General features: G+C 30.6%; 1 protein-coding gene across 4 annotated transcripts in view; it reads left to right on the top strand.

The window, feature by feature from the left end:
* LOC134690740 (protein tyrosine phosphatase type IVA 2-like) overlaps positions 1-4932 on the top strand; it is a 32667-nt gene extending 27735 nt beyond the window's left edge. For all 4 annotated transcript variants that reach the window (XM_063550789.1, XM_063550793.1, XM_063550791.1 and 1 more), the window contains exon 6: positions 975-4932. In XM_063550789.1, coding sequence (XP_063406859.1) covers positions 975-1086 — 112 coding nt within the window. In that variant the 3' untranslated portion in view covers positions 1087-4932. The remainder of the gene's footprint in view (positions 1-974) is intronic.
* Positions 4933-13285: the final 8353 nt, after the last annotated feature.

Consider the following 13285-nt stretch of genomic DNA (forward strand, 5'->3'; position numbering starts at 1 on the left):
AAAGTTAAAAATGAAAATGGAAATAAAGAATGTTTCTAAGGTACATCAACCCAAACAGAGAACTGAAAACAGCCAAAGGCCACAAATGGGTCTTCAAAACAGCACAAAAAATCTGCACCCGGAATATGAAGGTCTTCCTTTATACATGTATATACTGCTTTAAATTAACTGTATCAAATAAGTAATATCACCTATAAATACATTTGTACTTCTCAGAAAAAGGAAGAAGGCATTAAAGTTTTTGTTTTGATAACTGTTTTATAAGGAAACAAGGAAAAGTTAAATAGATGTTAAAGGAGAAGACTTGCATCTGATATTTACTTTAAGATGCCCTAAAACTGGATCATAATTTATAACACAATGCTTCCTTATTGTGAACATTTTTAAGGTCTCATTTTGATGAGAATCATTCTACAAGTAATACTTGTCATAAATATTTACTGAAAATTAATAGATTACGTAACCGATAACATTTAAAAAACCAATTATACCAGTGATGTGCAAGAAAGAATGCCAGGAGCTGTAGTCTTGTGCATTCACAAAATTTATGTAATTGCAAATTAAAGAATTTAATTTCTAATTTCATCTCTAAAGAATTTTTATGTATTCAAGTCACTTAATATTAGCAAGTCGGGGATTATAATAAGATTTGCAATAAGTTAACACACATATATGTTATATTTATTAAAGGATAACATTTAAGAATATATGTAGAAGTAAGGACATACTTTAAACTTTAAAAAAAACAAAACATGGGGTAACAGCAATGTCACAAAAAACTAGACATTACAACTGATCACAACCACCACTAATAACAAATATGTGATAATCAGTAGACTACAAAAAACACCAACACTTGATTAATTAATTAAAAAATATATAAATACCAAGGAAAAACAAATATTAAAAAAAATATGAATGTTTCTAATCCTATGTCTTCTAGATATGATAAAGATTTATATTTCTGTTTTCAGGAAAAGACGAGGAGCAATCAATGCAAAACAACTTGCCTTCTTGGAACATTACCGTCCAAAATCCCGACTAAAACAGAAAGGGAATGGCCACAAGCAATGCTGTGTCATGTGATGTGACATGTGATCAGCATTAACAACACAGACACACCGCTTAAACGTGTTCAATAATTAAGCGATTATTGCCCCTGTGTCAACCATACTCATTTGTTCATTATTAGTGTTTTATAACATGATTAAATATAGGTGGAGTATATGTCCTCCACCATTTAATTAGGGAAGTGAAACTATTTTTATACTGTTTATTTTATTTATAGAACAGATATATATATATAGCAGCAACAAGGGTTCTCTCTATTACTACCACTTTTGCTTTCATTTTAGATTTTATTATAAAAATATGTTCAGATGATTTGTTCCTTAAAATTATTTTGATTATATTCCCTGGACTGTTATACTAAAACCTACATGTGAATTAGGGAAGGCAATTTTAAGAATAAAGCAAAACAAAATTATAGTTCTATTTCCTAGAAGTACTCTAAATTTTGAAGCCTACCTTATTATATTTTTGGAAATTTTTGTATTTGTTGTGAGTTAAGCACCTTTATCTTCAAGCAAGTTGTTTTAAATTATAACCATCCAAAAACAATTTTCCCATTTAGGGTAGATGTGAAATGTAAAATCTGGCAAAAAGGTTTAAAATTTAGAACTTGAACTCTGGTTACTTTCCCTTATTTGCATGTATGTTCTATGGAACAGCTCATTGTATTTTCATATGCTTGATATCATGACACTTTTATTGTATTGTTATTCATTAAAAGAACTCTCAAAGGGGTTAACAGTAATACAAATCTATGGCTTAGCAAAACTTTTATTTTCATATTTTTCTAACAATTATTCAGATCAGTAACTTTGTCTGCTAAAAATATAATGATTGTAATAGCTAAGACATACAAATGTTTTGTAACACACCAGGTCAAAATTCTCATTATAATTCTCAATTTTGTTATCATAATATATTACCAGCCAAGTTTTGGATTCGTTAGAACATATTATTTTAACTTGTTTGTCAGATTGTATTTTGAAGAAATAATTCTTGATGACTAAGGTTTGTAGTTCTGGAAGCAAGGGCCAAAATTCACAATTGCTCATGTTACAAAAGAAATACTAAAAAGAATTTGCAGTATAAGAATAAGGGAAATTTAATTTTTCTTTTTTAAAGTTGTAGATAAATTATGTATACATTGTATAGGTCATCACATTTTAGTGCTATGTATAGAAATAAATGATTTAAAGTAAAATTAATTACCAATGAATTAACAGTTGGAAAAATGTGAATTCATGACTATCAATGACAAGGCTATGTAGGGGACGTCCATCTCTTCACCATTTATATTTCCAGTTATTGATTTTTATGTCATTTCACTTTTTTCATATTTTAGCAACATAAGGCTAGGGTTACAAATTTCAGTAGATTTTTATCATTGACTGATTTCTAGTTATAGAGAAATGCTCACATTTATTACTTCCCTTTGCAAACTTTGTATTAATTGTTTAATAACTGATTAAAGTAGGAGCAGGTATATTTTCTGAGGAAATTGATGTAAAAATAGTATATTTTGAAACAAAACAAAAAACACCACAAAAAACAGTATAGAAAATATACTTTGATCATTGCTCACAGTTTTCTGAAAATGCTATTATCTGTAATTGAAATTTGTATAGAGAATTTAGACAAGGTACTTTAACCTTATTAATCCAGGTATAACATTTTTAGCTCACCTGGTCGATCCATGTAATGTTCATATATATGAATAAAGAAGAAATAATCTTCAATAAGACAGTTATCCAACACCAATAAGGAAAAGACATCTAGATGTCATTGTAGTGTCCAAATCAAACAATCTGGATTCTAAAATAAAATGTACATGTCTTATTAGGGGAAGTAATAAAAATAAAATGTACATGTCTTATAAGGGGAAGTAATAAAAATAAAATGTACATGTCTTATAAGCAGGGAAAGTCATAAAAATAAAATGTACATGTCTTATAAGGGGAAGTTATAAAAATAAAATGTACATGTCTTATAAGGGGAAGTAATAAAAATAAAATGTACATGTCTTATAAGGGGAAGTAATAAAAATAAAATGTACATGTCTTATAAGCAGGGGAAGTCATAAATGTAACCTATAAGTAGATTTAGAAGACAAAACATAAATCTGAGTTGTGAGAAAATGGAAATCTAGAAATCACTCCATTATAACATAGCCTTAAAACTTGCCTTGAGACATGTATACTCCATACTCAATCCGAATACCATTGGAATGTCGTTAGGTTTTAATCCCATTATTTACAGTTTTATTGTGGAGCAAAACTATCAGCTATTTATTTATATCATATTGTGTTTGGATTATTTACATATATGTCATGTGAGAAAACTTTTGTTTGATTTATATGATGAATTATATATGAAGATGTAAGTTCAGATCGTATGCCAGGTTATTATATGACTAAAGCCATGTCCATTTTCATTGGACACCTTGCAAATGTATGTTCGATAAAATCCAAGATTATTGAATATCCACTTTGAGTAGAAATGTATTGAGTTAAAAAAAAAATTGTAAGTTGTAACGTTACTTTGTGCATTTGAATTTTTGCATCAACATTGTCCTTAATGTCAATGCTTAATTTACAACTGAAGGTAACTGTTGTATACATCATTTTTAACACTAAATTAAAAAAAGCATGAGTTTTTGAGGAAAAAATACACACAGAATTCTTTAGTTCCATCAGTTGATTCACATTTTGTACCCCTTGAAGGAGAAGTTATTTTTTAGGCTTATTAAGTTCAATATATTCAAACAAAATATAAAGGTGTGAGAAGCCGTTATTGATTCCAATATTTAATCTAGGTATCAAAACAAATAGCACAGTTGAAGCTCATAACACTGTTTTAAACTTTGATTAGATAATCATATAAAACACTTCATGTTTAAATATCTGTTTGGACTAGGTTTTAACATGTATTTCATTTCTTAATAACATAATATTGTTCGTCAAATATTCATATTTTGTGTCAATTTGCTTTTCAATTAACTTTTTAATATTTTACAACAGTGATTGGCCTTCCCCAAAAAATGTAATATTGGAGTGCAAGATTTTACAAAAAGATTTTCAAAAATTAAATGAAAAAAACCCAGAATAAGATGTTAATTTTATTGCCATATTTACATTGTACCTCTCTTTTCGTCTAAGATTCTAAAATTCTGTAGTTTCACTTTTTGCTCATTTGATTTGTTTTTATAATTTTTCAACAAGAAACTATAAAAAAAATACTTTGCTAGAAAGTTGTAGACCTAGCCTTCTGAAATGTTTACAAATACCCTGAAAAAAATTAAGGAAAATTCAGTTTGTGTCTTTTATGTGACAAAAAAATATGTTGTATTGAATGGATAAATGTTAAAAACACATAAATATAATGTCTATTTAAGCATCAGATAAATATAATGTCTTAATGGTAAATTCACTGTCGATTTAACATCATTTTATGAATTTAATGTCTTAATGGTAAATTCACTGTATTCTGTAGTTAATATTAAAAAAAAAGTACAAGAATCTCAGTTCCACAGAATTTGCCCTTGATTAATGACCTTGACAAACACCAGACATTCCCTCCCAAGTTGCTGCCTGTTTGAACTGTCAAGGTTCCATATTTATTTTTCTGATTCATTGTTTTCACATATAAAATCATGTTTTATATTTTAAAGTTCAAATTGAGATTGGTTTGATTGGTGCTTTTATTGTAAGAAACCAGCCAATGAAGTTACTGGTTTCAGTCAGCCAATGAATTTTCTTTGTTTTAAATATTTATATTTATCAAAATTGCTGTAAGTTTTGTTCTGAAAATTTGTACATATATATTACAAGGGCAATATGAATTCTGAATAAATTTTTAGTCAGATTTATATGTGTTTGTTCTTCATGTCAATTGTTCATTAAAATCATCTTATCATTTCAAATTTGTAATTTTATGACATGTGGAAGACAAAGCAAAAATGGTATCCATATAAAATTGAGGAAATTTGGTATGATTGTAAATAAGACAACTATTTACCAGAGTTTAAATGAGTAAGCAATTATTGGCAGTACAGCCTTCTACAACAAGAATGTGTCCCCAAGTACACAGATGCCCCACTCACACTATCATTTTTGTCGAGCCTGCAACTTTTGTTGCAGAAAGCTCGACATAGGGATAGTGATCCTGCGTCAGCGGCGGTGTTAGCTAACTTCTTAAAAGGTTTATATTTTAGAAGGTGAAAGCCCTGAATGCTTCATACTTTGTACATCGATGCCTCATGTGACGAAGTTTCCGTCAGTCACATGTCCAATGTCCTTGACCTCATTTCCATGGTTCAGTGACCACTTGAAAAAAAAGTTCAGAATTTTTGTAGTGTTGAATTCTCTCTTATTATAAGTACATTTTTATACGACCGCAAATTTTGAAAAAATTTTCGTCGTATATTGCTATCACGTTGGCGTCGTCGTCGTCGTCGTCGTCCGAATACTTTTAGTTTTCGCACTCTAACTTTAGTAAAAGTGAATAGAAATCTATGAAATTTTAACACAAGGTTTATGACCATAAAAGGAAGGCTGGTATTGATTTTGGGAGTTTTGGTCCCAACATTTTAGGAATTAGGGGCCAAAAAGGGCCAAAATAAGCATTTTCTTGGTTTTCGCACTATAACTTTAGTTTAAGTGAATAGAAATCTATGAAATTTTGACACAAGGTTTATGACCACAAAAGAAAGGTGGGGATTGATTTTGGGAGTTTTGGTTTCAACAGTTTAGGAATTAGGGGCCAAAAAAGGGCCCAAATAAGCATTATTCTTGGTTTTTGCACAATAACTTTAGTTAAAGTAAATAGAAATCAATGAAATTTAAACACAATGTTCATGACCACAAAAGGAAGGTTGGTATTGATTTTGGGAGTTTCGGTCCCAACAGTTTAGGAATTAGGGGCCAAAAAGGGACCCAAATAAGCATTTTTCTTGGTTTTCGCACCATAGCGTTAGTATAAGTAAATAGAAATCTATGAAATTTAAACACAAGGTTTATGACTATAAAAGGAAGGTTGGTATTGAATTTGGGAGTTTTGGTCCCAACAGTTAAGGAAAAAGGGGCCCAAAGGGTCCAAAATTAAACTTTGTTTGATTTCATCAAAATTGAATAATTGGGGTTTTTTAATATGCCGAATCTAACTGTGTATGTAGATTCTTCATTTTTGGTCCCGTTTTCAAATTGGTCTACATTAAGGTCCAAAGGGTCCAAAATTAAACTTAGTTTGATTTTAACAAAAATTGAAACCTTGGGGTTCTTTGATATGCTGAATCTAAAAATGTACTTAGATTTTTGATTATTGGCCCAGTTTTCAAGTTGGCCCAAATCGAGGTCCAAAATTAAACATTGTTTGATTTCATCAAAAATTGAATAATTGGGGTTCTTTGATATGCCAAATCTAACTGTGTATGTAGATTCTTAATTTTTGGTCCAGTTTTAAAATTGTTCTAAATTAAAGTGCAAAGGGTCCAAAATTAAACTAAGTTTGATTTTAACAAAAACTAAATTCTTGGGCCTCTTTGATATGCTGAATCTAAACATGTACTTAGATTTTTGATTATAGGCCCAGTTTTCAAGTTGGTCCAAATCAGGATCTAAAATTATTATATTAAGTATTGTGCAATAGCAAGTCTTATCAATTGCACAGTATTGTGCAATGGCAAGAAATATCTAATTTCACAATATTGTGAAATAGCAAATTTTTTTTTAATTAAGAGTTATCTTTCTTTGTCCAGTATAGTAAGCAAGAAATATCTGCAAGAATTTTTTTAATTGGAGTTATCTTTCTTTGTCCAGAATCAACTTAAATCTTTGTTATATACAATATACAATGTATATTCACTTTTTACTACCAACTGATAAATTTAAATAATCTTTACCATTCAGTGATAACAAGCAGTTTTTTTACATCTTAATATTTTATGATGTATTTAAATGAGTAGTTATTGTTGCAAACTCCATTAGAATATTTTAATTGAGATTAGTTTTGGAATAAGGGAAAGGGGGATGTGATTAAAAAATTGGGTTCAATTTTTCTCATTTGAAATTTCATAAATAAAAAGAAAATTTCTTCAAACATTTTTTTGAGAGGATTAATATTCAACAGCATAGTGAATTGCTCTAAGAGAAAATTTTAAGTTCATTAGACCACATTCATTCTGTGTCAGAAACCTATGCTGTGTCAACTATTTAATCACAATCCAAATTTAGAGCTGAATCCAGCTTGAATGTTGTGTCCATACTTGCCCCAACCGTTCATGGTTCAACCTCTGCGGTCGTATAAAGCTACGCCCTGCGGAGCATCTGGTTTGTAATAGGATAACTATATTTGGTATGTGCGTACCTTGCAAGGTCCTCATGCCCGTCAGACAGTTTTCACTTTACCTCGACCTCATATCATGGATCAGTGGACAAGGGTAAGTTTTGCTGGTCAAGTCCATATCTCAGATACTTTAAGCAATAGGGCTAGTATATTTGGTGTATGGAAGGACTGTAAGGTGTACATGTCCAACTGGCAGGTGATATCTGACCTTGACCTCATTTTCATGGTTCAGTGGTTATAGTTGGATTTTTGTGTTTTGGTCTGTTTTTCTCAAACTTTATGCAATAGGTCTACTATATTTGTTGTATGGAATTATTGTAAGGTGTACATGTCTAGCGGGCAGATTTCATCTGACCTTGACCTCATTTTCATGGTTTAGTGGTCAAAGTTAAGTTTTTAAGTTTTGGTCTTTTTATCTAATATTACATGCCAAAGGTCAACTATATTTGGTGTATGGAAATATATTATGATCTATATGTCAGTCCCGCAGGTTTTATTTGACCATCACCTCAAGGTTAATTGCACAGTGTTAAGTTTTTGTGTTTTGGTCTATTTTTCTTAAACTACAAGTAGAAGGTCAACTATATTTGTTGTATGGAAGCATTGTTAGCTGTTCATGTCTGCCTGGCATGGTTCATCTGACCTTGACCTCATTTTCAGGGTTCATTGGTCTTTGTTTATCTATCTTGATTATTGTTAAGTTTATGTGACAGTTGTAATAAAGCTTTATACTTAGGACTATCTGTCAATGTATATTTGTTCCACCTAACAGAAGTTCCAGTGGAATCTTTATTATAAACAATGTCATAATACCTGTACCTGATGGAACAAATATTCTATACTATATATTCCGTTAGGAACATCTACTGTAACATTTATTCCTGTGGAAGTAATATTCCAGAATATTTTTTCCATTTGAAACTTACATTATGAAGGAACTTCTATTCCGTGACATATCAACATAATATCAATGATTAATAAAGAAGGCGAGACATTTCAGTGTGTGCACTCTTGTTTATGTTCAGTAGACTGAAATTTGAGTAAAAATTCAAAATTGGCATTAAAATGAGAAAGATCATATAGGGAACATGTGTACTAAGTTTATATTTGATTGGACTTCATCTTCATCAAAAACTACCTTGAACAAAAACTTTTAACCTGAAGCAGGACGAACAAACAGACCAACAAACGCACAGACTAATGCCCCTCTACTATCGTAGGTGGGGCGTAATAAAAAAAAACCTACTGTATGGTCAGCTATAAATGTCCGACATGAACAGTGTGAAACAATTCAAACAAGAGCACTAACATCCTTATATAATTTGATTTTGGATGTAAAGCGTCTTCTGATTGGCTGAAGTTATTTTGTTATGAGCCCATAGACATAATTTATCCATGTGATTGTGACGTCATCAACGTTTTTCCATGGTTTTCTACGGTTTAAAATGGAATTTAGAATTAAATTATAAGAAATTACTGATATATTTTTTCTGTCTATTCGAAATAACATAAAAAAATTGGTGCACACTGTTAAATAACCCGCTATTCAGTGTGCACCAATTGTTATTTCTTCATAGACAGAAAAAATATTACAGTCATTCCTTAAGTGTATCTTATCTACTCAATGGCATGGTCTAGTATTTAATAATAAAATATTATTTATGCAGAAAAGAGTTTTACTGCTTATTATATACTGAATACAGAAATTAATGTATGCATTTATTATTGTGTTTTGAAGAATGGACACCAATGCAGGATTAATTATTGTGCAGATAGCCTAATGTGAGTTCTTATTATTGTGTTACTCACCCAATCGCATTAATAAAAACCTCACAATAATTTCAGATTTTACAGTACATGTACATTGAATTGCAGCTTACTTTTTTGTATGGTCACTTAAAACAAGTGGCATTTCTATATTGATTCTGAGGTCACTTTTTCTCAGGTCACGATTAAAATTTAACTAAAGAAAATATTGCAGAAAAGTAGTTGCAGGATGCTGAATCAAATACTACAACCGTACTAGAGAAGTTGAGGTAGAACAAGAATGTGTCCAAAGTACACAGATGCCCCACTCGCATTATCATTTGCCATGTTCAATGGACCGTGAAATTGGATAAAAAATCTAAGTTGGCCTTAAAAGTAAAAAGATCAACCAAAAGGGAACATGTGTACTAAGTTTCAAGTTGATTGGACTTTAACTTCATTGAAAACTGCCTTGACCAAAAACTATAACCTGAAACTCACACTTTTAATTTCTATGTTCAATGGACCATGAAAATGGGGTCAAAAGTTTTTAAAATAAGAAAGATCATATCATAATTAGGAACATGTGTACTAAGTTGCAAGTTGATTGGACTTTAGCTTCATCAAAAACTACCTTGACCAAAAACTTTCACCTGAAGCGAACAGACGCACAGACGGACAGACAAACGAACAAACAGAAGGAATTACAGACCAGAAAACATAATGCCCCTCTACTATCTTTGGTGGGGCATACAAAGGAATATTCCTATTGTTTTGTAAGACATTTTGTCGTCAATATCATAGTTACTAACAAGAATGTGTCCAAAGTACACGGATGCCCCACTCGCACTATCATTTTCCATGTTCAATGGACCGTGTAAATGGGTAAAAAATATAATAAGGCATTAAAATTAGAAAGATCATATCATAGAGAACATGTTTATTAAGTTTTAAGTTGATTGGACTTCAACTTTATCAAAAACTACCTTGACTAAAAACTTTAACCTGAAACTCGCACTTTCATTTTCTATGTTCAGTGGACCGTGAAATTGGGGTCAAAAGTTTAATTTGGCTGTAAAATTAGAAAGATTATATCATAAGGAACATGTATACTAAGTTTCAAGTTGGTTGGACTTCAGCTTCATCAAAAACTACCTTGACCAAAAACTTTAACCTGAAGCGGGACAGAAGGACAAACGGACGCACAGACCAGAAAACATAATGCCTCTCTAGGTGGGTGGGGCATAAAAACAGATAATATTGCTATCTAAACAAAAACATTTCTATGCTCTATGAACAGAATTTGGGCATACAGTTCTGAAAGTTGACATAATAGTATTAGTACTATGTGTCATTTTTATCATATGTTACAAATTCTTTGATCAAATCTTTAATCTACACAGAACTATCTAGCAGACGAAGAGAAGGTTGATTCCCAGACAAAAAACATACCCATAATGCACCCTATTTCAGCCAGAACATAAACAGATGCAAGAAAAACAATATTTGAGGATAACACACATTGGTGGATCCAGGGGGGGGGGGGGGAGTTCCGGGGGATGGAACCCCCCCTTTTTTTGATGATCAATGCATTTGAATGGCGGTATATAGCTGGAACCCCCCCCCTTTTTAAAATGGCTGGATCTGCCCCTGACACATCAGTATACAGTACAGTAGTGTAACACAGCTATATGTAATATATTACATGTAGTTTGTATTGGTTCATAAACCTGATCAAAGACAATCAACTATTGGAAAGTCTTGGCATATCTATTAATTACTGCTCCAAATTTAGAAATTTATAATCATTTAGAATACCAAATATAGGATTTTAATCAATTAATTAAATAATTAAGAAAATTAGCTATGTTTTATAGTGGGAGGGTATTTGGAGTTTATATTCATACTCTAATGTATAGAGAAAATTTCTGAAAATAACTCTTGATTATAAATTACAAGGATGGGGTTGATAATGGTATGATATTTGATACAAATAGAAAGTCTCATGACAAAAAAAAAACATTGGCAAATAATTATTTTACAACAGAACATCTACAAAACATTTATAAATATAATGAACCTAAAATTATAAAGTGCTAAATTCCAATTAATTTTTTCTAAAAACTGTGAAATGCACTATTTGTCACAAAGTTTTTAAGAGTTATTAAAACAAACAGTAATATTGCAACCATTTCAATGACAAACACACAATTCAATGAGTCTTTCACTCTAAAGGTATGATTACTTGATGACTATGTGTATTATATTATAGGGTTGTTGTTATTAGAAGTGTTAAAACAGTAACAAGATAGTGTTAGCTACTTTCACTTAAAGTACTAGTATTGAGCTTTAGAACAAAGAATAACTATAGAACATTGACATTTGAATGACACAAACTGAGTTAACAGAAAATATCTTTAAAAGGACTTTTAGTTACAATGCCTATGACCTTTAGATGAAGATCTAGAACAACAGCATTACATGATGTTTGATGTTTTTCATGGTTTATCTAATGTTTTATCTGTTAAGTTTTCTAATTTGAATTGCTTTACATTTATCATTCAGGGTCCTTTTATAGCGGACTATGCAATATAGGCTTTCTCATTGTTGAAGGTTGTACATGGTGACCTATAGTTGTTAATTTCTGTCATTTAGTCCCTTGTGAAGAATTGTCTCATTGGCAATCATACCACATCTTTTTTATATCATCTACAAGTATCACATAAACTTAAACAGTGATTCTTGTAAAGAAGGTCAAGGTCAGGCCAACCTGGCAACTATCCACAAAAGACCAAAATGACACTAACATTAACAATTATAGGTCACCGTAAGGCCTGCAACAATTAGAAAAGCCCATACCGCATATAGTCAGCTATATAAGGCCCCTATAAGACAATTAGTTTATTGTATAGAATATTAGGTGAAATTTCAATGCTGTGACAAAGACAACATGCATGTCAGATGTCACAACTAGTTCTCATAGGTTATGTATCAAATATAAGACATTAAGCATGTATTTGTACAGTGTCCCTATTGTCATCAAGTGTGATCATAAACATAACCTCTGTAATCCTGCCAGTATGGTATATTCATGTTAGACCTCATTCTTGAGTTAAAACTTGTATGACAGAGGTCATTACTTTTGTATAGACAATATCAACATCCAATGCTAGTTATATGTCATACAAATTTTTATGTCAAGACTCAAGTTTCTCATTTAGAGGGAGAATGCATGTCATGTTACAGTGTGAAGGAGAATTTTTAATGTCACAAGCCAAACCTGTGAAAATACATTAATTTATACATACAAATTATTAAGGATTTGTCAATGGTCAATGAATGATAAACATATCTTAAACATTGTATAGCCACACAAATCTGAATTGTTAAATTGAAAAAGAACTACAACTCAATTAAACTTTTCTTTTTATGTCAATAGTTTTTAACAGTTTTGGTTAAATATAATAAAAATCAGTTAATATGACAGAACAACATAAAAAGATTATCACAGTTAGGCAGTAAACAAACAAAACAAAAAATCTTAGACCCAAAATAAAATTTCATTTACAATGATAAATAAATTATCTTTTATTAACAATATTAAATAAATAACTCTTTCATTAGCAGTTATAAATAAGTCACTCTTTCATTAACATTAAAAGATAAATCACTCTTTCATCAACAATTAAAGATATATCATTCTTTCATTAAGGGGGTTTGCGGGTCTAAATCATTTATATAGGATTTCTCTACATTTTTCTTTAAATGAACTTTATCTTAAAGTCAATAGAAAAATAAAATAAAAAAGTGGGGTCACCGTTCATTTGCGCTCACAATCTGCCTTCGAAAGAAGCATACATTTGTGTAAAAGTGTTTTTTTCTGTTGAAGTAACAGTAGAAATAAAGTTTATATCAAATAAAAAAAAGAAATTTATTACAGAAATCGCTCAAATTTTACAATAATTTAGTTTAAGTACAGCTTATATGGAAATTATATTAAAAAATATAGGTCACCGATGAGTTGAAAAAGATATTTCAATTTTAAAGCCAAAATATGGCATTTTTCCACTAAAGGGAGATAATTTGGAACTTTTTCAATGATGTATACATTTTAAAACTCCTTTTGGGC

Source organism: Mytilus trossulus, chromosome 11, assembly GCF_036588685.1.
Source record: "Mytilus trossulus isolate FHL-02 chromosome 11, PNRI_Mtr1.1.1.hap1, whole genome shotgun sequence".
Classification (NCBI taxonomy): Eukaryota; Metazoa; Mollusca; class Bivalvia; order Mytilida; family Mytilidae; genus Mytilus; species Mytilus trossulus.